General features: G+C 44.2%; 1 protein-coding gene across 2 annotated transcripts in view; it reads right to left on the bottom strand.

Annotated features, from left to right (window-relative positions):
• kif3b (kinesin family member 3B) overlaps positions 1-25,813 on the bottom strand; it is a 44,453-nt gene that overhangs the window by 12,335 nt on the left and 6,305 nt on the right. Inside the window, exons 2-5 of one of the 2 annotated variants that reach the window (XM_061736916.1) lie at positions 14,826-14,876; positions 14,243-14,773; positions 5,038-5,979; positions 981-1,082 (exon numbers count right to left, since the gene is read on the bottom strand). In XM_061736916.1, the coding sequence (XP_061592900.1) occupies positions 981-1,082; positions 5,038-5,979; positions 14,243-14,713 (1,515 nt within the window). In that variant the 5' untranslated portion in view covers positions 14,714-14,773; positions 14,826-14,876. Of the gene's footprint in view, positions 1-980; positions 1,083-5,037; positions 5,980-14,242; positions 14,877-25,813 lie in introns of both variants that reach the window. The other variant, XM_061736915.1, reaches the window with a different exon arrangement.

Genomic DNA, 25,813 nt, shown 5'->3' with positions numbered 1-25,813 from the left:
TGAGGTTACCTGTTACCTGGTACAGGTGAGGTTACCTGGTACAGGTGAGTTACCTGTTACCTGGTACAGGTGAGTTACCTGTTACCTGGTACAGGTGAGGTTACCTGTTACCTGGTACAGGTGAGGTTACCTGGTTACCTGGTACAGGTGAGGTTACCTGTTACCTGGTACAGGTGAGGTTACCTGGTTACTGGTACAGGTGAGGTTACCTGGTACAGGTGAGGTTACCTGTTACCTGGTACAGGTGAGGTTACCTGTTACCTGGTACAGGTGAGGTTACCTGTTACCTGGTACAGGTGAGTTTACCTGTTACCTGGTACAGGTGAGGTTACCTGTTACCTGGTACAGGTGAGGTTACCTGGTACAGGTGAGGTTACCTGTTACCTGGTACAGGTGAGGTTACCTGTTACCTGGTACAGGTGAGGTTACCTGGTTACCTGGTACAGGTGAGGTTACCTGGTTACCTGGTACAGGTGAGGTTACCTGGTTACTGGTACAGGTGAGGTTACCTGGTACAGGTGAGGTTACCTGTTACCTGGTACAGGTGAGGTTACCTGTTACCTGGTACAGGTGAGGTTACCTGTTACCTGGTACAGGTGAGGTTACCTGTTACCTGGTCTACAGGTAACCCGGTACAGGTGTGTTTACTGGTCTACAGGTGTGTTTCAGGTGTGTTTACTGGTGAGTTTACCTGGTACAGGTGTGTTTACTGGTGTTTACAGGTGTGTTTACTGGTCTACAGGTGTGTTTCAGGTGTGTTTACAGGTGAGTTTACAGGTGAGTTTACTGGTGAGTTTACTGGTCTACAGGTGTGTTTCAGGTGTGTTTACTGGTGAGTTTACCTGGTACAGGTGTGTTTACTGGTGTTTACAGGTGTGTTTACAGGTGAGTTTACTGGTCTACAGGTGTGTTTCAGGTGTGTTTACAGGTGAGTTTACTGGTCTACAGGTGTGTTTCAGGTGTGTTTACAGGTGAGTTACCTGGTCAGCGATCTCTTGTCTCTTCAGCTCCAGCATCTTCTGCTGCTCATTGGTGTGGTCCACGATGTTCTTCCCCCCGACCAGCAGCTTGCTCTCCATCGCCTGGAGGATTACAATTATTTATAATAAAAACTCTCCATCGCCTGGAGGAATTACAATTATTTATAATAAAAACTCTCCATCGCCTGGAGAATTACAATTATTTATAATAAAAACTCTCCATCGCCTGGAGGATTACAATTATTTATAATAAAAACTCTCCATCGCCTGGAGGACGACAAGAAGACCGCTGTGAGTGTGTGTTGTTGTGCGGCGGGTGTGTGTTGTTGTGCGGCGCGCGCGCGCGCGTGCCGTTGTGCGGCGAGTGGGTGTGTTGTTCTTGTTGTGCGGCGAGTGCGTGTGTGTCGTTGTGCGGCGAGTGCGTGTGTGTTGTTGTGCGGCGAGTGCGTGTGTGTCGTTGTGCGGCGAGTGCGTGTGTGTTGTTGTGCGGCGAGTGCGTGTGTGTCGTTGTGCGGCGAGTGCGTGTGTGTTGTTGTGCGGCGCGCGCGTGTGTGTTGTTGTGCGGCGAGTGCGTGTGTGTTGTTGTGCGGCGAGTGGGTGTGTGTTGTTGTGCGGCGAGTGCGTGTGTGTCGTTGTGCGGCGAGTGCGTGTGTGTCGTTGTGCGGCGAGTGCGTGTGTGTCGTTGTGCGGCGAGTGCGTGTGTGTTGTTGTGCGGCGAGTGGGTGTGTTGTTCTTGTTGTGCGGCGAGTGCGTGTGTGTTGTTGTGCGGCGAGTGCGTGTGTGTTGTTGTGCGGCGAGTGGGTGTGTGTTGTTGTGCGGCGAGTGCGTGTGTGTCGTTGTGCGGCGAGTGCGTGTGTGTTGTTGTGCGGCGAGTGCGTGTGTGTTGTTGTGCGGCGCGCGCGTGTGTGTTGTTGTGCGGCGAGTGCGTGTGTGTTGTTGTGCGGCGAGTGGGTGTGTGTTGTTGTGCGGCGAGTGCGTGTGTGTCGTTGTGCGGCGAGTGCGTGTGTGTTGTTGTGCGGCGAGTGCGTGTGTGTTGTTGTGCGGCGAGTGCGTGTGTGTCGTTGTGCGGCGAGTGCGTGTGTGTCGTTGTGCGGCGAGTGCGTGTGTGTTGTTGTGCGGCGAGTGCGTGTGTGTTGTTGTGCGGCGAGTGGGTGTGTGTTGTTGTGCGGCGAGTGCGTGTGTGTTGTTGTGCGGCGAGTGCGTGTGTGTTGTTGTGCGGCGAGTGCGTGTGTGTTGTTGTGCGGCGAGTGGGTGTGTGTTGTTGTGCGGCGAGTGCGTGTGTGTTGTTGTGCGGCGAGTGGGTGTGTGTTGTTGTGCGGCGAGTGCGTGTGTGTTGTTGTGCGGCGAGTGCGTGTGTGTCGTTGTGCGGCGAGTGCGTGTGTGTCGTTGTGCGGCGAGTGCGTGTGTGTTGTTGTGCGGCGAGTGCGTGTGTGTTGTTGTGCGGCGAGTGGGTGTGTGTTGTTGTGCGGCGAGTGCGTGTGTGTTGTTGTGCGGCGAGTGCGTGTGTGTTGTTGTGCGGCGCGCGCGTGTGTGTCGTTGTGCGGCGAGTGCGTGTGTGTTGTTGTGCGGCGAGTGCGTGTGTGTTGTTGTGCGGCGAGTGGGTGTGTGTTGTTGTGCGGCGAGTGCGTGTGTGTTGTTGTGCGGCGAGTGCGTGTGTGTTGTTGTGCGGCGAGTGCGTGTGTTGTTGTGCGGCAAGCGGGTGTGCCGCTCAACGACACACACATTTTTAGGGCTAGTGGTAGAAAGTAGGGGGGGATTGGGATTGGCCCCAAGTGCCTTGTAGCAATTGGTTTCTCACTCTGGACATTGTTGTTATACAAACATATGTTGTAAAATGTCAGTAAGCAGAGTATAAGCCTAACATCATTGAGTGACAGCAGGGGGGAGGGAACGTTTAATGTTTTGTTTATGTGTAAGTGTAACCCTAACCAATAAAAGAACTATGAAAGAAAGAACCATGAAGCGGTTCCTACTTTGACTTTAAACCCTGAAGTCAGTGTTTCCCCTACCACTGTATGGGCCTGGCGGGGCCGCCAGGCAAACGAGACCCCCCGCCTGGCCTTAAAAAAAAAATCAATTATCATTTACATTTAGGAGCCTCTGCAGCGCTGTTCTACAACGTGAGTCAACCTGCTTCGTTGCCTAGTAACGATGCGAGTACCGCTGCTGAGAGCGTGGGAATATTATTATTCATTATGCGATGTATAGAGTTTGTAGCTAGCCAACTATGGCGCCGGCCAAAAAAAGAAAAAATATCGCGGGCGACAGACAACATGATATAAAGAAATGTTCCTACGTGTGTTTGCATGTGACGCTGCAGGGAAGCATGAAGGAAAACACAGCCCGACGACACACCAGGCGTTCGCTGGGTCCTAGCGCCAGGCACACGTGTGAGCGTCAAGGCTGATTTATGGTTCCAAGTTACACCAACGCAGACTTACAGCGTAGGGTACGCGGCGACACGCACCGTACGTTGCGCGCGGCGACACGCACCGTACGTTGCGCGCGGCGACACGCACCGTACGTTGCGCGCGGCGACACGCACCGTACGTTGCGCGTCGCCGCGTACCCTACGCCGTAGGTTCTGCTTGTTGTTTAGCTTACATTTTTGTTCTGATTGAGCTTCTTTTTTTGGTAAGCAATAATGATTAATATAACAGACAATAGATGCATGTAACCCTGTTATAACAAAACCGGAAAAAAAAAATCTTTATTTTTATTTTATTTATAACTGATATAATCTCAATTGTGAATAAGGATGTTTTGTGGCATATGCCGTCAGCACAAGCTTTTCATGGAGATCCCTCTGAAATATCTAGAACAGATCAATGCTCATATGGGGTCAGACCTTTCTGGCCCATGACACTTTGGTTAAAGGTTAGATTAAATCTTATTATTTCATTGATGTGATATCATTCAGCAATATAGGCCTACAATGATTTTTAATGTAAAACTTTGTTATATTGCTACATGTCCAATATGCCGTCCACGCGCCTCGTCTGTTTAGGGTTTTTTCGGTGGTACCACCGGGCCTGAAAAACATTCTAGGGGAAACACTGCAAGTGGTTCCTACCTTGACTTTAAACCCTGAAGTGGTTCCTACCTCGACTTTAAACCCTGAAGTGGTTCCTACCTCGACTTTAAACCCTGAAGTGGTTCCTACCTCGACTTTAAACCCTGAAGTGGTTCCTACCTCGACTTTAAACCCTGAAGTGGTTCCTACCTTGACTTTAAACCGTGAGGTGGTTCCTACCTTGACTTTTTTTTTTTTTTCTTTTTTTTTTCTTTCTTTTTTTCTTTTTTCTCTTTTGTGTATGTTTGCAGGCCGGAGCCTCAGGAGCTGCGTTCTAGCCTGTGTTCCCGGCCCTCCCCCCCCTCTGGTCATCCCGTTGCTGCTTCCACCTGCCTGCTGTGCTGTCGACGTCCCTGACCCCCCAGTCTGGCCTTCGGCAGGAGGGTCCCCCCTTATGATCCAGGTCCTGGTCCAGGTTTCTTCCCTCCTAAAGGGGAGTTTTTCCTCCACTGTTTGGCTTAAGGTTTTTCTCCCACTAGGGGAGTTTTTACCTGCCATTGTTTATGTAATAATTGCTCGGGGGTTTATGTTTATGTTTATGTTCATGTTCTGGATCTCTGGAAAGCGTCTAGAAACAACATCTGTTGTATTAGACGCTATATAAATAAAATTGAATTGAATTGAATTGAATTTAAACCCTGAAGTGGTTCCTACCTTGACTTTAAACCGTGAGGTGGTTCCTACCTTGACTTTAAACCCTGAAGTGGTTCCTACCTTGACTTTAAACCCTGAAGTGGTTCCTACCTTGACCTTAAACCCTGAAGTGGTTCCTACCTTGACTTTAAACCCTGAAGTGGTTCCTACCTTGACTTTAAACCCTGAAGTGGTTCCTACCTTGACCTTAAACCCTGAAGTGGTTCCTACCTTGACCTTAAACCCTGAAGCGGTTCCTACCTTGACTTTAAACCGTGGGGTGGTTCCTACCTTGACTTTAAACCGTGAGGTGGTTCCTACCTTGACTTTAAACCGTGAGGTGGTTCCTACCTTGACCTTGGCGGTGAGCATCTCCCCGGCCTCCCTCTCCCTCCGCAGGTCCTCCATCTTCCTCTCCTTCTGGGCCAGCAGCCGGGCCCGGTCCTCGGCCACCAGGCTGTGGTCGTCCATGATGGCCTTCCTCTCCGTCTCCAGCTTCTCCTGCTGCTCCCTCCAGTAGTCCCCGCGGTCGTCCTCCTCGTCCCCGTCGTCCCCCGACTCCCCCTCCTCCTCCTCGCCCTCGCCCTCCTCGCCCCTCTTCCTCCTCCTCCTCCTCCGGCCGCCGCGCCGCTGCAGCTGCTCCTTCAGCCGGGCGATCTCCTCCTGGAACTGCCGCAGCATGGCGTCCTTGGGGTCCTCGTTGACGCGCGGCTTGTTCTTGATGTTCTTGGCGCGGTTGGCGTAGCGCAGCGTGGTGAGCGTCTCCTCCGTGTTGTAGGAGGCCGGGCCCACGTTGGCCACCATGACGGTGCGGGCGTTGCCGCCCAGCGAGTCCTGCAGCAGCCGCGTCAGCTTGGAGTCGCGGTAGGGCACGTGGCTGCTGCGTCCGTCCACCAGCGCCGAGATCACGTTGCCCAGCGCCGACAGCGACAGGTTGATCTTGGTGGCCTCCTTGAGCCGCTCGCCCTGCGCGCCCGTCTTGGCCTGCCGCTCGCTGCCGGCCAGGTCCACCAGGTTGAGCTTGCCCATGCGGATGTGGTCCTGGCCGTCGGCGCCCAGCCGGCTGCACTCCACCGTGATGACGAAGATGGCGTGGGAGCGCGAGCTGTGCTCGTTCATGTTGGTGGCGCCCACCGAGCGGTTCTGGTTGCCCACGTTCATCACCTGCTCGATCTCGCGCACGCTCTTGGTGACGTAGGAGGACAGGTCCTTGACGTAGACGCCGGTGTCGGGACGCTCGCGCAGCTCCAGCCGGTGGGCCTGGTCCTTGGAGAGCAGGTCCCGGATCTCCTCCTGGTGGGAAAGGGGGGGGTTAGTGGTGGGGCGATATTAGTGATGCACCGAAATGAAAATTTGTGGCCGAAACCGAAAATAATAATAAACACTTGGTCGAATACGGAACATGGTTCTTCAGCATTTTGTCATTTATTTTGCCAATTTTTTCACCATTGCATAAATCAAATACATTTGATTTAGGCTTTTAAAAGAAAAAAATCTTTTACAAAATTACAAGGTAGAAAATATTTATTGAACATAAAAAAATTATTTTTTTTTAATTTCCAGCATTATGTTGTTTTGGTTCCACCTCCTGGTGAATGTTGGTAAAATTCTTATGTGGTTACTTTTTGGTTGGCCAACGATTTATGTTTGTGGTGCAACAGTTACGGGAGCGGCCAGTCTATTTCCTTATATTACAACGCCATTATTAATTGTTCGGTTTTTTTCCACTTCTTCCACCGAACACCGTAAGTGTTTTTTTGCCATTTTTGGCCGAACAATTTCGGTTACCGAACAATCGGTGCATCACTATTTTAATATATATCTATATACGTATATTCAAACGCGATATGGTACGAGACAATATCGTTTATATCGATTATTTAAAAAAAATATATATATATTTTGTGACAAATTGACTTGAATGTTTTATTTGAGATTTGCACAAATGTTTTGTTATTTGCACAACTGTCAACCTCAGTGGAAAAGTCTGCCTGTTACTGTCTACATTGTATTAATTGCACAGTGTATTTTAATTTAATTGTTATGCAGGAAAGGGATATTTGTTTTATTTTATTCAAGAAGCATTTTTATTCTATATATGCAGGCAGTTTATTTTTATTTCATTTGTTTTATACATGTTGATATTGTGCAGACCTCTGTTAATAAAGGAACCTGTGTGACATTTGGCACGAGGCTTTGTATTAAAACTGACTGTTTTTTTAAGGGTTTGGCTCTGAAAAAATGAAGCTAACAGAGATGCTAACAGAGAAGCTAACAGAGATTCAATTCAATTCAATTCAATTTTATTTATATAGCGTCTAATACAACAGAGTTGTCTCTAGACGCTTTACAGAGACCCATACCCAGAACATGACCCCCGAGCAGTTATTACATAAACAATGGCAGGTAAAAAACTCCCCTAGTGGGAGAAAAACCTTAAGCCAAACAGTGGCAAGGAAAAACTCCCCTTTAGGAGGGAAGAAACCTTGAGCAGGACCAGGCTCATCAGGGGGGACCCTCCTGCCGAGGGCCAGACTGGTGGGTCAGGGACGGCAACAGCACAGCAGGCAGGTGGAAGCAGCAACGGGATGACCGGGGGTGGGGACCGCAGGCCAGCACACAGCTCCCGAAGCTCCGGCCCAATCAGCAAGTCCCAGGTTGGGGTGCAGGGTCAGGAAAAGACTTGTGCTCCGTAATGCAAGCTACAAGCCACCCACGGCCACCTGCAGGACAAAAGAGAGAAAAGGGAGGAGAAGGGGGGGGCAGCAACGGGATGACCAGGGGTGGGGACCGCAGGCCAGCACACAGCTCCCGAAGCTCCGGCCCAATCAGCAAGTCCCAGGTTGGGGTGCAGGGTCAGGGAAAGACTTGTGCTCCGTAATGCAAGCTACAAGCCACCCACGACCACCTGCAGGTTCCGGTGTCCGGCAAAGGATGCTGCAACATGGACAAAAGAGAGAAAAGGGAGGAGAAGGGGGGGCCAGCACAAGAAACTACAGGAGCGACTCTGACACACTAAAGTTTACACTACCTAGAGATTTACCAACACCAGCTAGAGGTTTACTAAACACTAACTATAGGCTTTACTAAACAGAAAGGTTTTAAGTTTAGTTTTAAAGGTGGTGGTGGAGTCAGCCTCCTTAACCCAGATTGGAAGTTGGTTCCAAAGCAATGGTGCCTGATAGCAGAACGCCCGCCCTCCAAATCCACATTTAGATACTCTAGGAACTACGAGTAAACCTGCACTCTGAGAACGGAGAGCTCTGACAGGAACATAAGGCACTATCAGGTCTTGCAAATAATGCGGAGCTAAGCCGTTTTGGGCTTTATACGCAAGTAATAAAATTTTAAATTGGATTCTGAATTTTACGGGTAACCAATGGAGCGACGCTAACACTGGAGAGACGTGGTCTCTCCTGCTAATTCCTGTCAGTACTCGTGCTGCTGCATTTTGGATCAGCTGGAGCCTATTCAGCAAATTACTTGGACATCCTGCTAACAACACATTACAGTAATCTAGTCTAGAAGATACAAACGCATGAACTAGTTTTTCTGCATCACTCTGTGAGAGGATTTTCCTAATCTTTGCAATATTACGGAGATGGAAAAAGGCTATTTTACAAACCTGATTGACATATGGTTTAAACGACAAATCCTGATCGAAAATAACACCAAGATTTCTCACAGTTGCACTGGAAGCCATCGCAACACCATCTAATCCCTTCCTAAGATGCTCTGGACCAAGAATGATAACCTCTGTTTTATCTGAATTTAGAAGCAGGAAATTTCTGGACATCCAGTCCTTGATGTCCCTAAGACATGCCTGAAGTTTAACTAACGGTTCTGTTTCATCCGGCTTCATAGACAAATAGAGCTGCGTATCATCAGCATAACAATGAAAGTGTATGCCGTGATTCTGGATTATACTTCCCAACGGCTGCATGTATAAACTGAACAAGATTGGCCCTAGCACTGAACCCTGCGGAACACCATAACAGACCCTTGACTGTTCTGAAGAAACCTCATGTACATGAACAAACTGGAACCTGTCAGATAGATATGATTTAAACCAACATAGAGCTGTCCCTTTAATCCCAACAACATGCTCTAACCTGTGCAGTAAAATGCCATGATCTATAGTGTCAAAAGCAGCACTGAGGTCCAGTAGAACCAGTATGGACACTAATCCCTTATCTGAGGCCATAAGGAGGTCATTCGTGACTCGAACAAGTGCTGTCTCTGTGCTATGATGCATTCTGAACCCTGACTGAAAGACTTCAAACAGATCATTTCTATACAAATAGTCACATAACTGGCTTGAAACTGCCTTTTCCAGAATTTTAGACACAAATGGAAGGTTGGAAATTGGTCTATAATTAGCTAAGGTGTCTGGGTCAAGAGAAGGTTTTTTAAGTAAAGGTTTAATTACTGCGACTTTGAAAACCTGTGGTACATATCCTAAACTTAGGGATAGGTTAATTTGGTCCAGTATTGTCGTACCAATAAGAGAAAAAACATGTTTGAATAGACGAGTCGGGATGGGGTCTAACATACATGTGGTTGACTTAGCTCTATTAACGAGTGAAGTCAGCTCAGGGAGGTCTATAGGATCAAAACAGTCTAGAGACAAGTCAGAGCCTAGGGAAGTCGCTAAAGCTGAAGAAACACCTACAACCGGCTGGTTGATTTCTTCTCTAATTCTCGCGATTTTACTGTTGAAGAAGCTCATAAAGTCCTCACTACTGAGAGCTGCAGGAATACACGGCTCAACAGAGTTGTGACTCTTTGTCAGCCTGGCTACAGTGCTGAACAGAAAACGTGGGTTACTTTTGTTATCCTCTATCAGCGTTGAATAATAAGCTGTTCTGGCTTTGCGAATGGCTTTTTTATATACTATTAGAATATCTTTCCATTCACGATGAGAGTCTACAGACCTACAAGAGTACCACTTCCTTTCCATTTTACGCACGTTTTGTTTCAACATGCGGATATCTGAATTGTACCAGGGAGTTAAGCTCCTGTGGCTAGAAACCCTCCTTTTCAAAGGAGCAACTTCATCTAAAGCTGAATGCAACAAATCAGCAGTGTTACTAGCAAGGAAATCAACATCTGCAGAGGTAGAACCCAGGTCACTGGCCTCGACTACATCACTATTTCGCACTGTCGTAAGATAAGCAATGGCCTCCCTAAATTTAACAATAACTTCATCAGACAAACATCTGCTAAAATAATACCTCCTATTTTGCACTTCAACATCAACAAAATTAAATTCAAACGTTATTAAGTAATGGTCGGATAAAAGGGAGTTTACAGGTGACACCAACAGACCATCAGTTTCAACACCGTAGGTGAGAACGAGATCGAGAGTATGATTAAAACAGTGCGTCGGTTTATCCACTTTTTGTGAGATACCCATTGATTCTAGAAGAGAATCGAAGGCTAATTTAAGATTATCGCTTTCAACATCCATATGAATGTTAAAATCACCCACTATGATGAATTTATCTGTGCTGATCAATAATCCAGAAAGGAAATCTGAAAATTCAGACAAAAACTCCAGATACGCACCAGCAGGGGGCCGGTACACTACCACTAACACAACTGGCTTCTCTGATTTCCGGCTCGGAAATTTCAGACCAAGCATGAGGCTTTCAAATGTATTATAGTTGCACTTGGGTTCAATTTTTGTTTGGAGACCGGAGTTATAAATTGCTGCGACTCCTCCGCCTCGGCCCGTGCTTCTAGGAATGTGATGATTAAAGTAGCCGGGCGGAGTTGATTCATTCAAACTAACATACTCTTCCTCCTGTAACCATGTTTCTGTTAAGCAGAAAATATCACTCCTGCTCTCTGTAATTATATCATTTACTAACAGAGACTTAGAGCTTAATGATCGTATATTTAGTAGTCCGCATCTAATTTTTCGGTCTGTAATTGGTACCAAATGTGCATTGGTTTTAATTTTTACAAGGTTATCTTGGTTAACGCCTCTATAACGCTGCACCTGGTGAACTTTTGGAGGGCGGGGAACTGCAACCACTTCTATTTTGCTAGGCACCTGGCCAGAGTCGCCAATATCATGTAATCCTACAGTTTTAGAGTCGCTAATTACATAATGCAATCCTACAGTTTTGTTGGCAGGCGTTGGTCCTTGAGAAGCAACAGATGTGTCGCTGAGCCCTTTAAGACTACCCTTCCTCCGAACCGTCACCCAGCTGCCCTGCCTGGCCGGCTGCCGGGGAGCTGCAGGGGAGCGGTTACGCTCAGCTGCTACGGGCCGGTCCGCAGAGGATTCTATCGGACTATGGTCTAGTTGGCCAAACCGGACCTCTAACTGACTAAGCCTCGCCTCCAGCCCTGTTAAACTACAGCTCTGCATCCTGGCCTGGACCCTGCATTGTCAGGGGGAGTGTCTAATAACATTGGCCAGATTTCTAGACATAAGAGCTGCACCATCCCGGGTGGGATGAATGCCGTCCCTTCTAATCAGACCGGGCTTTCCCCAGAATGTCTCCCAGTTGTCAATAAAGTCCACGTCGTTTTCTGAACACCACTGAGACAACCAGCGGCGGAGCGAGAGCATGCGACTAAACATGTCATCGCTGGTCAGATTGGGGAGGGGGCCAGAAAAACCTACGGAGTCTGACATGGTTTTGGCGAAGTTACACACCGAGACAATATTCATTCTGGTTACTTCCGACTGGCGAAGACGGGAGTCGTTAGCTCCGACATTGATGATAACTTTACCATATTTACGATTACCCTTTGCCAGTAGCTTCAAATTTGCTTCTATGTCGCCCGCTCTGGCCCCCGGGATGCACCTAACTAAGGTCTCTGGAGTCGGCTTCACATGTCTGACTATGGAGTCTCCAATCACCAGGGTCGGTTTCTCAACAGATGTGTCGCTAAGTGGGGAAAATCTGTTAGACACATGAAGCGGGTGGTGGTGTTCCGTGAGCCCTTTAAGACTAGTCTTCCTCCGAACCGTCACCCAGCTGCCCTGCCTGGCCGGCTGCTCGGGAGCTGCAGGGGAGCGGTTACGCTCAGCTGCTACGGGCCGGTCCGCCGCTAGCTTAGCCTGGTTAGCTGAGGAGGCTCTCGGACTATGGTTTAGTTGGCCGAACCGGACCTCTAACTGACTGAGCCTCGCCTCCAGCCCTGCAAATAAACTACACTTTAAGCACTTACCGTCTTCACTAAAGGAGGCAGAGGAATAACTAAACATTTCACACACTGAGCAGGAAAGAGGTGAAGCGGTGGGAGCCGGAGCGGCCATGCTAAGATGCTAACGGAGGCTAACGGACAGAAAATGTATCGGTGATTGGTGACAGTGAAAGTTACGGAAGAGAAAATGAGCGAGTGTTGAAATAAAGACAGTAATGTACCAGATATAGTGCTATTTTACCAGAAAACAGTCTAAGTTTTAGATAAAAAGTCGGGAGAGATGCTATGCTATAATGCTTTGGGGGAAACCCCAATTATGGCACAGAAAAAATATCGATATATATTGAGTATCAACATTCAGCTAGAAAATATCGAGATATGACTTTTGGTCCATATCGCCCAGCCCTAGGGATTAGTGGTGAGGCAATACGGTAACTCACCATTCAATACTGTGGCGATACGTGGCCCACGATAACCAGTCCAGAATATCACCATATCTACCATATTCCATATATTGTAAGAAGGAAGGAAAACGTCTGTAGTTTTGCATTTATTCATTCAAGGCCAAAACTTCATACAATGTACCGTATTTTCGCGACCGTACGGCGCAGCCTCAGTTTTGTGTCATTTCTGTATTTAAAGCACACACACGGCACACCAAACGAAAAGGCGCCGTGTACACACACACAGCGCGCCGCCTTACAACAACACACACAAGCATACAAGTGTGCGTATTTAAAAATAGAGCGTAGTATGGCTGTGCGATTAATCGATTTTAAATCTAAATCGGATTTATTAATCACAATTGATGTTAAAAAAAGGAAAATCGGAAAATGGATTTTCCTTTTTTGCAGCTGGCTGCATTACAGACAGAGCTCGTCTAGTCGTGGGATCTTTCAGTTGCACTTCATTCCCAATAAGGAAATTTTCTTTAAAAATAAATATAAAATATTTGAAACAATTTATTCCATTGTCTTTTGTAGTTTTACCAAAAAAATCGAAATCGGGTTTTCAGAGAAAAAAAAAAATCAGGATTTTATTTTTGTCCAAAATCGCCCAGCCTGAGCAAAACTTAGTTTGATTGTGCTTTATTTAAGTCTTTTTTACAATCGTTATTGCATGAATCAAACCCATCGAATTCTTCCTCCTCCATAAATCAGCTGTGCCAGTTCCACTGTCTTCGCTGTCAGAGTCTCTTTCCGTGCCGTGCGGCCCCTCGGAAATGATGCCGGCTTTTGAGAAAGCTGGAACAACAACAGTCCCAGCAGACACGTTAGCCCACGTTAGCTTCTACAATCCTTCAACAGTAAACGATGAAGGTCGGGCGGTTCCTCCGGCTTTCGGGCCCGCCTCCACAGCCCCCCCGGGAGCCGCGTCTCCTTCTCGGTAGTGAGTCTGAGTGGCCCCGCCCGCCCCAGGTGTCCCGCCACGGAGCCGCCGCCGCCGGCCCACCCCCCCGCCCGAGGGGACGCGTTGGCTGCCGCTCGGGCGGCGGTTCCTCCGGAACGCACGGTGTTTCTCAAAGCGCTCCCGCGAGGAAGCCGTGGTGACGGTGACGGCCCCCGACAACACACATTCGGCGCCCTGCGCCATTGGGTGCGCGAAAATCAGACGTTTATATGCGCCTAATGGTCGCGAAAATACGGTACAAAGAAAGTGCATTTGTATAGAACCTCACTGCCTTTCTTTTCAGTCACATATATCGTGATGTATCATTGATGAAATTTCTTACAATATATGGAATATGGTAGATATTGTGTATGGTGATATTATCGTTATCGTATCGTATGAATTACCGTATCGTCCCAGCCCTTATTTCTATTACCGTAATGATCATATATCTCTTTAACCTCGTGATGAGCTGACGGGCTGCAGGTGTGGCTCAAGGCTGATTTATGGTTCCGCGTTAAATCGATGCAGAGCTTACGCCGTAGGTTACGCGGCGACGCACACAGTACGGCGCGCATCGCCGCGTAACCTACGGCGTACCCTATGGCGTAAGCTCTGCGTCGATTTAATGCGGAACCGAAAATCAGGCTTCACAGTGCGACTCCACTGTCCGCCGCCGTGCGCCTGGCTCGTGCACAGTGCCGCGCACAGCTCCACGCCGACTCCGCGCTAATATATTTAATACATTTATAAAGCCCATATATTTATAAATCCCCACCTGACCGAGCCCTAACACTGAGGCCATGGTAGATACAGGTAACACGCGGACACTTTTTTTCGCTGCCGGCAACGTGACCAGATCACGTGACTGGTCAAATCGCAGCCTTTGCGGTTAGAAAATCTCGTTTTATCACATCGCAATATTATCGCAAATGCAATTAATCGTTCAGCCCTACTGCTGGTTCTGGTAAAGATGGGGGTTCCTAACGATCCCCGGTCTTACCTGGTAGATCTCCAGGTACGAGGCCCGGACCAGGTACTGCTGGTTCTGGGAGCGGGAGATGTGGGTGAAGATGTGCTCGAAGGAGTTGGGGATGACGCCGCGCTGCCCGGCGTCGGCCCGGTTCCCCTCCATGGTGTAGGTCTTGCCGGTGCCGGTCTGGCCGTAGGCGAAGATGGTTCCGTTGAAGCCCAGCAGAACCGAGTCCACCAGCGGCCGGAAGCTCTCGTCGTACAGGTCCAGCTGCTTGGAGCTCCAGTCGTACACCGAGTCGAAGGTGAACACCTTGGGCGGCTCGCCGCCGTCCCGGCTGTCACGGGCCCCGCGGGCCTCCCGGGCCCCGCGGACCAGGATCTGGCCCGCCTTCACGTCCACCGACACCACGCGCTCGAACCCGGACGCCCGCTCCTTCTCGTTCATGGGCCGGCACCGGACCACCACCTTCACCGTCTCCGCGCTGCGGCGACTAGACATGGTGGGACCGCGGTGTCCTCCTTGGACCCTCCGGGGGGAGATTCAGGGACCAGGACCAGGACCAGGACCAGGCCAGAACCAGGACCAGGACCAGTCCAGAACCAGGACCAGGCCAGAACCAAGCAGTCCTTCAGGAACCAACCAGAACCAACCGCATCTGAGCCTGTTGGGAGAGGAGAAGCAGCAGTTAGCACCAAATACAGACATACATACCGTATTGGCCTGAATATAAGACGGTGTTTTTTGCATTGAAATCAGACTGAAAAAGTGGGCGTCGTCTTCCCTTCGGGCTCTAGACGTTATACCCATTCACACCACCCATTGTAGCTCTAATTTTTTAGAGTGGGAGAGACAGTCAAAAAATGACCTTCATTTTTATTTGTAACTCGAGCTCACGGCCAAACCGTGAAAGCTAGAAAGATAATTTTTGGTCAGAATGTAAACATAGGTGTTGGGATTCATAAAATGTGACTTTGACAGGCGGGGTATGCACAAAATTTAAACGGGGGGGGGGGGCTAAAGCTGCACCAACTCCTGCCTCAGTCCCCATTGACTGCAATGTAATTAAAAGTTTTCTTCAAAAAAATCTCACCTTGTTTTCGAACTGCCGTTACTAACACATTTTAAGGAGTTTCTGAATAAAATTAAGATTGTCAGAATCTGCCGGGTTCTGTGTCTCTCACGATGTCTTTGTTTTTCTGCTAGGAGCTACGGTTTTCTCACAAATCGGAGTTATTTAAGAACTTGTCACAAGGCAAAAGCTGGGGTTTTCTCACAGCCAACCCGGAATGTTCCTCATTTCGAGGTTCTTGTTGCCGGGGCAACCAGAGCTCAGCTGCTGAGTCATTCAGCCAGAACTGGTCAGTACAGACTTCATATACTTTAACCAGAGACGTTCTATAAACCGAGACAGCCCACTACGGTTGGGTTTCTTGTATCTGTGTCACGTGACTGCCCCGCCCCCTCCCCTAGCCCCGCCCCTTTAGGAGACAGGAAGTAGGTCCTGAGTCTATTGAGTCCTATGGGAAAAGTGAACGTGAGCACAGATTATTACCAATTCCTTCGCCCCATAGTAACCTAAGTAAATATGGGACACATTTTTCAAAAGCCACAAACCTTCTGAACATTCTGACACCAAAATGGACATTTTCAGACCGACAGATTAGGAGAAAATGAACTTTGTTTGAGACCTGTCTCTGTCTGAGCAACACACTCTCACCAGATTTGGCTCTCATCGTTTTCCCAACGGATAAAATGAAGTTTAAAACTAAAATAAAACTTGCTTTTGCTTAACAATACTGCTATTTTGATTATTTAAGTCTTTTTGGAAGAAAGTTGTACTGTATCTAGTGTTGTATGTTCCAAAACGGGAGACAGGAAGTGAGGTCAGAGGGGCGACCACGCCCACTTAGGAGACCGGCAGTGTAAACCATTCCATACCATTGCCAGTAACGGTAATGCGCTATCTTGTGTATAGAGGATCTTTGCTTTAACCTGGAAAATGGAGAAATCTGAACCCTGACCTTTTGACCTTAGACGATAACCAGTCCTGCTGGGAACCGGTTCATGGGATATATATATATATATATATATATATATATATATATATATATATATATATATATATATATATATATATATAATTATTATTATTATATATATAAATAAATATATACATTTGTATATTATATATACAAATTAGCCCCGCCCCTTCTTCTGATTGGCTGATATGTGATATTCAAATAACTTTTGAATGGTTTGACATAGAGAGTCATGGGTGGTGTCATAGGACTCAGTATCGAGTCCTTGACCTTCATTGGTGCAAATTAGCCCCGCCCCTTCTTCTGATTGGTTGTCTCTATTTTCTGCTATAACTTTTGAATGGTTTGACATAGAGAATCCTGTGTGGTGTCATCGGACTTAGTTTTGAGTCCTTCACCTTTATTGCTTGCAAAATGCAATAATGTACACCAATGGGCAGCAGCCCGCCGTGACACTCGAAATTTCTGTGAGGAAATTGTCTAGTTATTACTATTATTACATAGCTCTGCTCTCTGGTGGGGCTGATTATAGACATATGTATGTATATACGTCTCCTTCCACCAGCACGACAACCACATCACAACCTGGGAGTTATTCTAACTACGTCTCCTTCCACCAGCACGACAACCACATCACAACCTGGGAGTTATTCTAACTACGTCTCCTTCCACCAGCACGTCAACCACATCACAACCTGGGAGTTATTCTAACTACGTCTCCTTCCACCACGTCAACCACATCACAACCTGGGAGTTATTCTAACTACGTCTCCTTCCACCACGTCAACCACATCACAACCTGGGAGTTATTCTAACTACGTCTCCTTCCACCAGCACGTCAACCACATCACAACCTGGGAGTTATTCTAACTACGTCTCCTTCCACCACCATGTCAACCACGTCACAACCTGGGAGTTATTCTAACTACGTCTCCTTCCACCAGCACGTCAACCACATCACAACCTGGGAGTTATTCTAACTACGTCTCCTTCCACCACGTCAACCACATCACAACCTGGGAGTTATTCTAACTACGTCTCCTTCCACCACCACGTCAACCACGTCACAACCTGGGAGTTATTCTAACTACGTCTCCTTCCACCACCACGTCAACCACGTCACAACCTGGGAGTTATTCTAACTACGTCTCCTTCCACCAGCACGTCAACCACATCACAACCTGGGAGTTATTCTAACTACGTCTCCTTCCACCACGTCAACCACATCACAACCTGGGAGTTATTCTAACTACGTCTCCTTCCACCACGTCAACCACATCACAACCTGGGAGTTATTCTAACTACGTCTCCTTCCACCAGCACGTCAACCACATCACAACCTGGGAGTTATTCTAACTACGTCTCCTTCCACCACGTCAACCACATCACAACCTGGGAGTTATTCTAACTACGTCTCCTTCCACCACGTCAACCACATCACAACCTGGGAGTTATTCTAACTACGTCTCCTTCCACCAGCACGTCAACCACATCACAACCTGGGAGTTATTCTAACTACGTCTCCTTCCACCACGTCAACCACATCACAACCTGGGAGTTATTCTAACTACGTCTCCTTCCACCACCACGACAACCACATCACAACCTGGGAGTTATTCTAACTACGTCTCCTTCCACCACCACGTCAACCACATCACAACCTGGGAGTTATTCTAACTACGTCTCCTTCCACCACCACGACAACCACATCACAACCTGGGAGTTATTCTAACTACGTCTCCTTCCACCACCACGTCAACCACATCACAACCTGGGAGTTATTCTAACTACGTCTCCTTCCACCACCACGACAACCACATCACAACCTGGGAGTTATTCTAACTACGTCTCCTTCCACCAGCACGTCAACCACATCACAACTGCTTTCTTCCACCTCAAAAACACTGCCCATAACTGGTACTACTGGTACTATAACTGGTACTATAACTGGTACTATAACTGGTACTATAACTGGTACTATAACTGGTACTATAACTGGTACTATAACTGGTACTATAACTGGTACTATAACTGGTACTATAACTGGTACTATAACTGGTACTATAACTGGTACTATAACTGGTACTATAACTGGTACTACTGGTACTATAACTGGTACTATAACTGGTACTATAACTGGTACTACTGGTACTATAACTGGTACTATAACTGGTACTATAACTGGTACTACTGGTACTATAACTGGTACTATAACTGGTACTATAACTGGTACTATAACTGGTACTATAACTGGTACTACTGGTACTATAACTGGTACTATAACTGGTACTACTGGTACTATAACTGGTACTATAACTGGTACTATAACTGGTACTATAACTGGTACTATAACTGGTACTATAACTGGTACTATAACTGGTACTATAACTGGTACTATAACTGGTACTATAACTGGTACTATAACTGGTACTACTGGTACTATAACTGGTACTATAACTGGTACTATAACTGGTACTACTGGTACTATAACTGGTACTATAACTGGTACTACTGGTACTATAACTGGTACTATAACTGGTACTATAACTGGTACTACTGGTACTATAACTGGTACTATAACTGGTACTACTGGTACTATAACTGGTACTACTGGTACTATAACTGGTACTACTGGTACTATAACTGGTACTATAACTGGTACTACTGGTACTATAACTGGTACTACTGGTACTATAACTGGTACTATAACTGGTACTACTGGTACTATAACTGGTACTATAACTGGTACTATAACTGGTACTATAACTGGTACTATAACTGGTACTATAACTGGTACTATAACTGGTACTACTGGTACTATAACTGGTACTATAACTGGTACTATAACTGGTACTACTGGTACTATAACTGGTACTATAACTGGTACTACTGGTACTATAACTGGTACTATAACTGGTACTACTGGTACTATAACTGGTACTATAACTGGTACTATAACTGGTACTATAACTGGTACTATAACTGGTACTATAACTGGTACTATAACTGGTACTACTGGTACTATAACTGGTACTACTGGTACTATAACTGGTACTATAACTGGTACTATAACTGGTACTATAACTGGTACTATAACTGGTACTATAACTGGTACTATAACTGGTACTATAACTGGTACTATAACTGGTACTATAACTGGTACTATAACTGGTACTATAACTGGTACTATAACTGGTACTACTGGTACTATAACTGGTACTATAACTGGTACTATAACTGGTACTACTGGTACTATAACTGGTACTATAACTGGTACTACTGGTACTACTGGTACTATAACTGGTACTACTGGTACTACTGGTACTACTGGTACTATAACTGGTACTACTGGTACTACTGGTACTATAACTGGTACTACTGGTACTATAACTGGTACTACTGGTACTATAACTGGTACTACTGGTACTACTGGTACTATAACTGGTACTACTGGTACTACTGGTACTATAACTGGTACTATAACTGGTACTATAACTGGTACTATAACTGGTACTATAACTGGTACTATAACTGGTACTATAACTGGTACTATAACTGGTACTATAACTGGTACTATAACTGGTACTATAACTGGTACTATAACTGGTACTACTGGTACTATAACTGGTACTATAACTGGTACTATAACTGGTACTATAACTGGTACTATAACTGGTACTATAACTGGTACTACTGGTACTATAACTGGTACTATAACTGGTACTATAACTGGTACTATAACTGGTACTATAACTGGTACTACTGGTACTATAACTGGTACTATAACTGGTACTATAACTGGTACTATAACTGGTACTACTGGTACTATAACTGGTACTATAACTGGTACTACTGGTACTATAACTGGTACTATAACTGGTACTACTGGTACTATAACTGGTACTATAACTGGTACTATAACTGGTACTATAACTGGTACTATAACTGGTACTATAACTGGTACTACTGGTACTACTGGTACTATAACTGGTACTATAACTGGTACTATAACTGGTACTATAACTGGTACTATAACTGGTACTATAACTGGTACTATAACTGGTACTATAACTGGTACTATAACTGGTACTATAACTGGTACTATAACTGGTACTATAACTGGTACTACTGGTACTATAACTGGTACTATAACTGGTACTATAACTGGTACTATAACTGGTACTACTGGTACTATAACTGGTACTATAACTGGTACTACTGGTACTATAACTGGTACTATAACTGGTACTACTGGTACTATAACTGGTACTATAACTGGTACTATAACTGGTACTATAACTGGTACTATAACTGGTACTACTGGTACTACTGGTACTATAACTGGTACTATAACTGGTACTATAACTGGTACTATAACTGGTACTATAACTGGTACTATAACTGGTACTATAACTGGTACTATAACTGGTACTATAACTGGTACTATAACTGGTACTATAACTGGTACTATAACTGGTACTATAACTGGTACTATAACTGGTACTATAACTGGTACTATAACTGGTACTATAACTGGTACTATAACTGGTACTATAACTGGTACTATAACTGGTACTATAACTGGTACTATAACTGGTACTATAACTGGTACTATAACTGGTACTATAACTGGTACTATAACTGGTACTATAACTGGTACTATAACTGGTACTATAACTGGTACAACTGGTACTATAACTGGTACTATAACTGGTACTACTGGTACTATAACTGGTACTATAACTGGTACTATAACTGGTACTATAACTGGTACTATAACTGGTACTATAACTGGTACAACTGGTACTATAACTGGTACTATAACTGGTACTACTGGTACTATAACTGGTACTATAACTAGTACTATAACTGGTACTATAACTGGTACTATAACTGGTACTACTGGTACTATAACTGGTACTATAACTGGTACTACTGGTACTATAACTGGTACTATAACTGGTACTACTGGTACTATAACTGGTACTACTGGTACTATAACTGGTACTATAACTAGTACTATAACTGGTACTATAACTGGTACTATAACTGGTACTACTGGTACTATAACTGGTACTACTGGTACTATAACTGGTACTATAACTGGTACTATAACTGGTACTATAACTGGTACTATAACTGGTACTATAACTGGTACTATAACTGGTACTATAACTGGTACTATAACTGGTACTATAACTGGTACTAACTGGTACTATAACTGGTACTACTGGTACTATAACTGGTACTATAACTGGTACTACTGGTACTATAACTGGTACTATAACTGGTACTATAACTGGTACTATAACTGGTACTATAACTGGTACTATAACTGGTACTATAACTGGTACTATAACTGGTACTACTGGTACTATAACTGGTACTATAACTGGTACTATAACTGGTACTATAACTGGTACTATAACTGGTACTATAACTGGTACTACTGGTACTATAACTGGTACTATAACTGGTACTATAACTGGTACTATAACTGGTACTATAACTGGTACTACTGGTACTATAACTGGTACTAACTGGTACTATAACTGGTACTATAACTGGTACTATAACTGGTACTATAACTGGTACTATAACTGGTACTATAACTGGTACTACTGGTACTATAACTGGTACTATAACTGGTACTATAACTGGTACTACTGGTACTATAACTGGTACTAACTGGTACTATAACTGGTACTATAACTGGTACTATAACTGGTACTATAACTGGTACTATAACTGGTACTATAACTGGTACTACTGGTACTATAACTGGTACTATAACTGGTACTATAACTGGTACTATAACTGGTACTATAACTGGTACTATAACTGGTACTATAACTGGTACTACTGGTACTATAACTGGTACTACTGGTACTATAACTGGTACTATAACTGGTACTATAACTGGTACTATAACTGGTACTATAACTGGTACTATAACTGGTACTACTGGTACTATAACTGGTACTATAACTGGTACTATAACTGGTACTATAACTGGTACTATAACTGGTACTATAACTGGTACTATAACTGGTACTACTGGTACTATAACTGGTACTATAACTGGTACTATAACTGGTACTATAACTGGTACTACTGGTACTATAACTGGTACTATAACTGGTACTATAACTGGTACTATAACTGGTACTATAACTGGTACTATAACTGGTACTATAACTGGTACTACTGGTACTATAACTGGTACTATAACTGGTACTATAACTGGTACTATAACTGGTACTATAACTGGTACTATAACTGGTACTACTGGTACAATAACTGGTACTATAACTGGTACTATAACTGGTACTATAACTGGTACTATAACTGGTACTACAACTGGTACTATAACTGGTACTATAACTGGTACTACTGGTACTATAACTGGTACTATAACTGGTACTATAACTGGTACTATAACTGGTACTACAACTGGTACTATAACTGGTACTATAACTGGTACTACTGGTACTATAACTGGTACTATAACTGGTACTATAACTGGTACTATAACTGGTACTATAACTGGTACTACTGGTACTATAACTGGTACTACTGGTACTATAACTGGTACTATAACTGGTACTTACTGGTACTATAACTGGTACTATAACTGGTACTACAACTGGTACTATAACTGGTACTATAACTGGTACTACTGGTACTATAACTGGTACTATAACTGGTACTACAACTGGTACTATAACTGGTACTATAACTGGTACTACTGGTACTATAACTGGTACTACTGGTACTATAACTGGTACTAACTGGTACTATAACTGGTACTATAACTGGTACTATAACTGGTACTATAACTGGTACTATAACTGGTACTATAACTGGTACTATAACTGGTACTATAACTGGTACTACTGGTACTATAACTGGTACTATAACTGGTACTATAACTGGTACTATAACTGGTACTATAACTGGTACTACTGGTACTACTGGTACTATAACTGGTACTATAACTGGTACTACTGGTACTATAACTGGTACTATAACTGGTACTATACTGGTACTACTGGTACTATAACTGGTACTACTGGTACTACTGGTACTATAACTGGTACTATAACTGGTACTATAACTGGTACTATAACTGGTACTATAACTGGTACTATAACTGGTACTACTGGTACTATAACTGGTACTATAACTGGTACTATAACTGGTACTATAACTGGTACTATAACTGGTACTATAACTGGTACTATAACTGGTACTATAACTGGTACTATAACTGGTACTATAACTGGTACTATAACTGGTACTACTGGTACTATAACTGGTACTATAACTGGTACTATAACTGGTACTAACTGGTACTATAACTGGTACTATAACTGGTACTATAACTGGTACTATAACTGGTACTATAACTGGTACTATAACTGGTACTATAACTGGTACTATAACTGGTACTATAACTGGTACTACTGGTACTATAACTGGTACTATAACTGGTACTATAACTGGTACTATAACTGGTACTATAACTGGTACTATAACTGGTACTATAACTGGTACTACTGGTACTATAACTGGTACTATAACTGGTACTATAACTGGTACTATAACTGGTACTACTGGTACTACTAACTGGTACTATAACTGGTACTACTGGTACTATAACTGGTACTATAACTGGTACTATAACTGGTACTACTGGTACTATAACTGGTACTATAACTGGTACTATAACTGGTACTATAACTGGTACTAAAACTGGTACTATAACTGGTACTACTGGTACTATAACTGGTACTATAACTGGTACTATAACTGGTACTATAACTGGTACTATAACTGGTACTATAACTGGTACTATAACTGGTACTATAACTGGTACTACTGGTACTATAACTGGTACTATAACTGGTACTATAACTGGTACTATAACTGGTACTATAACTGGTACTACTGGTACTATAACTGGTACTATAACTGGTACTATAACTGGTACTATAACTGGTACTATAACTGGTACTATAACTGGTACTACTGGTACTATAACTGGTACTATACTGGTACTATAACTGGTACTATAACTGGTACTATAACTGGTACTATAACTGGTACTATAACTGGTACTATAACTGGTACTAACTGGTACTATAACTGGTACTACTGGTACTATAACTGGTACTATAACTGGTACTATAACTGGTACTATAACTGGTACTATAACTGGTACTACTGGTACTATAACTGGTACTATAACTGGTACTATAACTGGTACTATAACTGGTACTATAACTGGTACTACTGGTACTATAACTGGTACTATAACTGGTACTATAACTGGTACTATAACTGGTACTATAACTGGTACTATAACTGGTACTATAACTGGTACTATAACTGGTACTATAACTGGTACTATAACTGGTACTATAACTGGTACTATAACTGGTACTATAACTGGTACTTATAACTGGTACTACTGTACTATAACTGGTACTATAACTGGTACTATAACTGGTACTATAACTGGTACTATAACTGGTACTATAACTGGTACTATAACTGGTACTAACTGGTACTATAACTGGTACTATAACTGGTACTATAACTGGTACTATAACTGGTACTATAACTGGTACTATAACTGGTACTATAACTGGTACTATAACTGGTACTACTGGTACTATAACTGGTACTATAACTGGTACTATAACTGGTACTATAACTGGTACTATAACTGGTACTATAACTGGTACTACTGGTACTAACTGGTACTATAACTGGTACTATAACTGGTACTATAACTGGTACTATAACTGGTACTATAACTGGTACTATAACTGGTACTATAACTGGTACTATAACTGGTACTATAACTGGTACTATAACTGGTACTATAACTGGTACTATAACTGGTACTATAACTGGTACTACTGGTACTATACTGGTACTATAACTGGTACTATAACTGGTACTATAACTGGTACTATAACTGGTACTATAACTGGTACTATAACTGGTACTATAACTGGTACTATAACTGGTACTATAACTGGTACTATAACTGGTACTAACTGGTACTATAACTGGTACTATAACTGGTACTATACTGGTACTATAACTGGTACTATAACTGGTACTATAACTGGTACTATAACTGGTACTATAACTGGTACTATAACTGGTACTATAACTGGTACTATAACTGGTACTATAACTGGTACTATAACTGGTACTATAACTGGTACTATAACTGGTACTATAACTGGTACTACTGGTACTATAACTGGTACTATAACTGGTACTATAACTGGTACTATAACTGGTACTATAACTGGTACTATAACTGGTACTATAACTGGTACTATAACTGGTACTATAACTGGTACTAACTGGTACTATAACTGGTACTATAACTGGTACTATAACTGGTACTATAACTGGTACTATAACTGGTACTATAACTGGTACTATAACTGGTACTATAACTGGTACTAAAACTGGTACTATAACTGGTACTATAACTGGTACTTAACTGGTACTATAACTGGTACTATAACTGGTA

Source organism: Cololabis saira, chromosome 12 (assembly GCF_033807715.1).
Source record: "Cololabis saira isolate AMF1-May2022 chromosome 12, fColSai1.1, whole genome shotgun sequence".
Classification (NCBI taxonomy): domain Eukaryota; kingdom Metazoa; phylum Chordata; class Actinopteri; order Beloniformes; family Belonidae; genus Cololabis; species Cololabis saira.
This window is presented reverse-complemented; position numbering and strand designations above follow the sequence as displayed.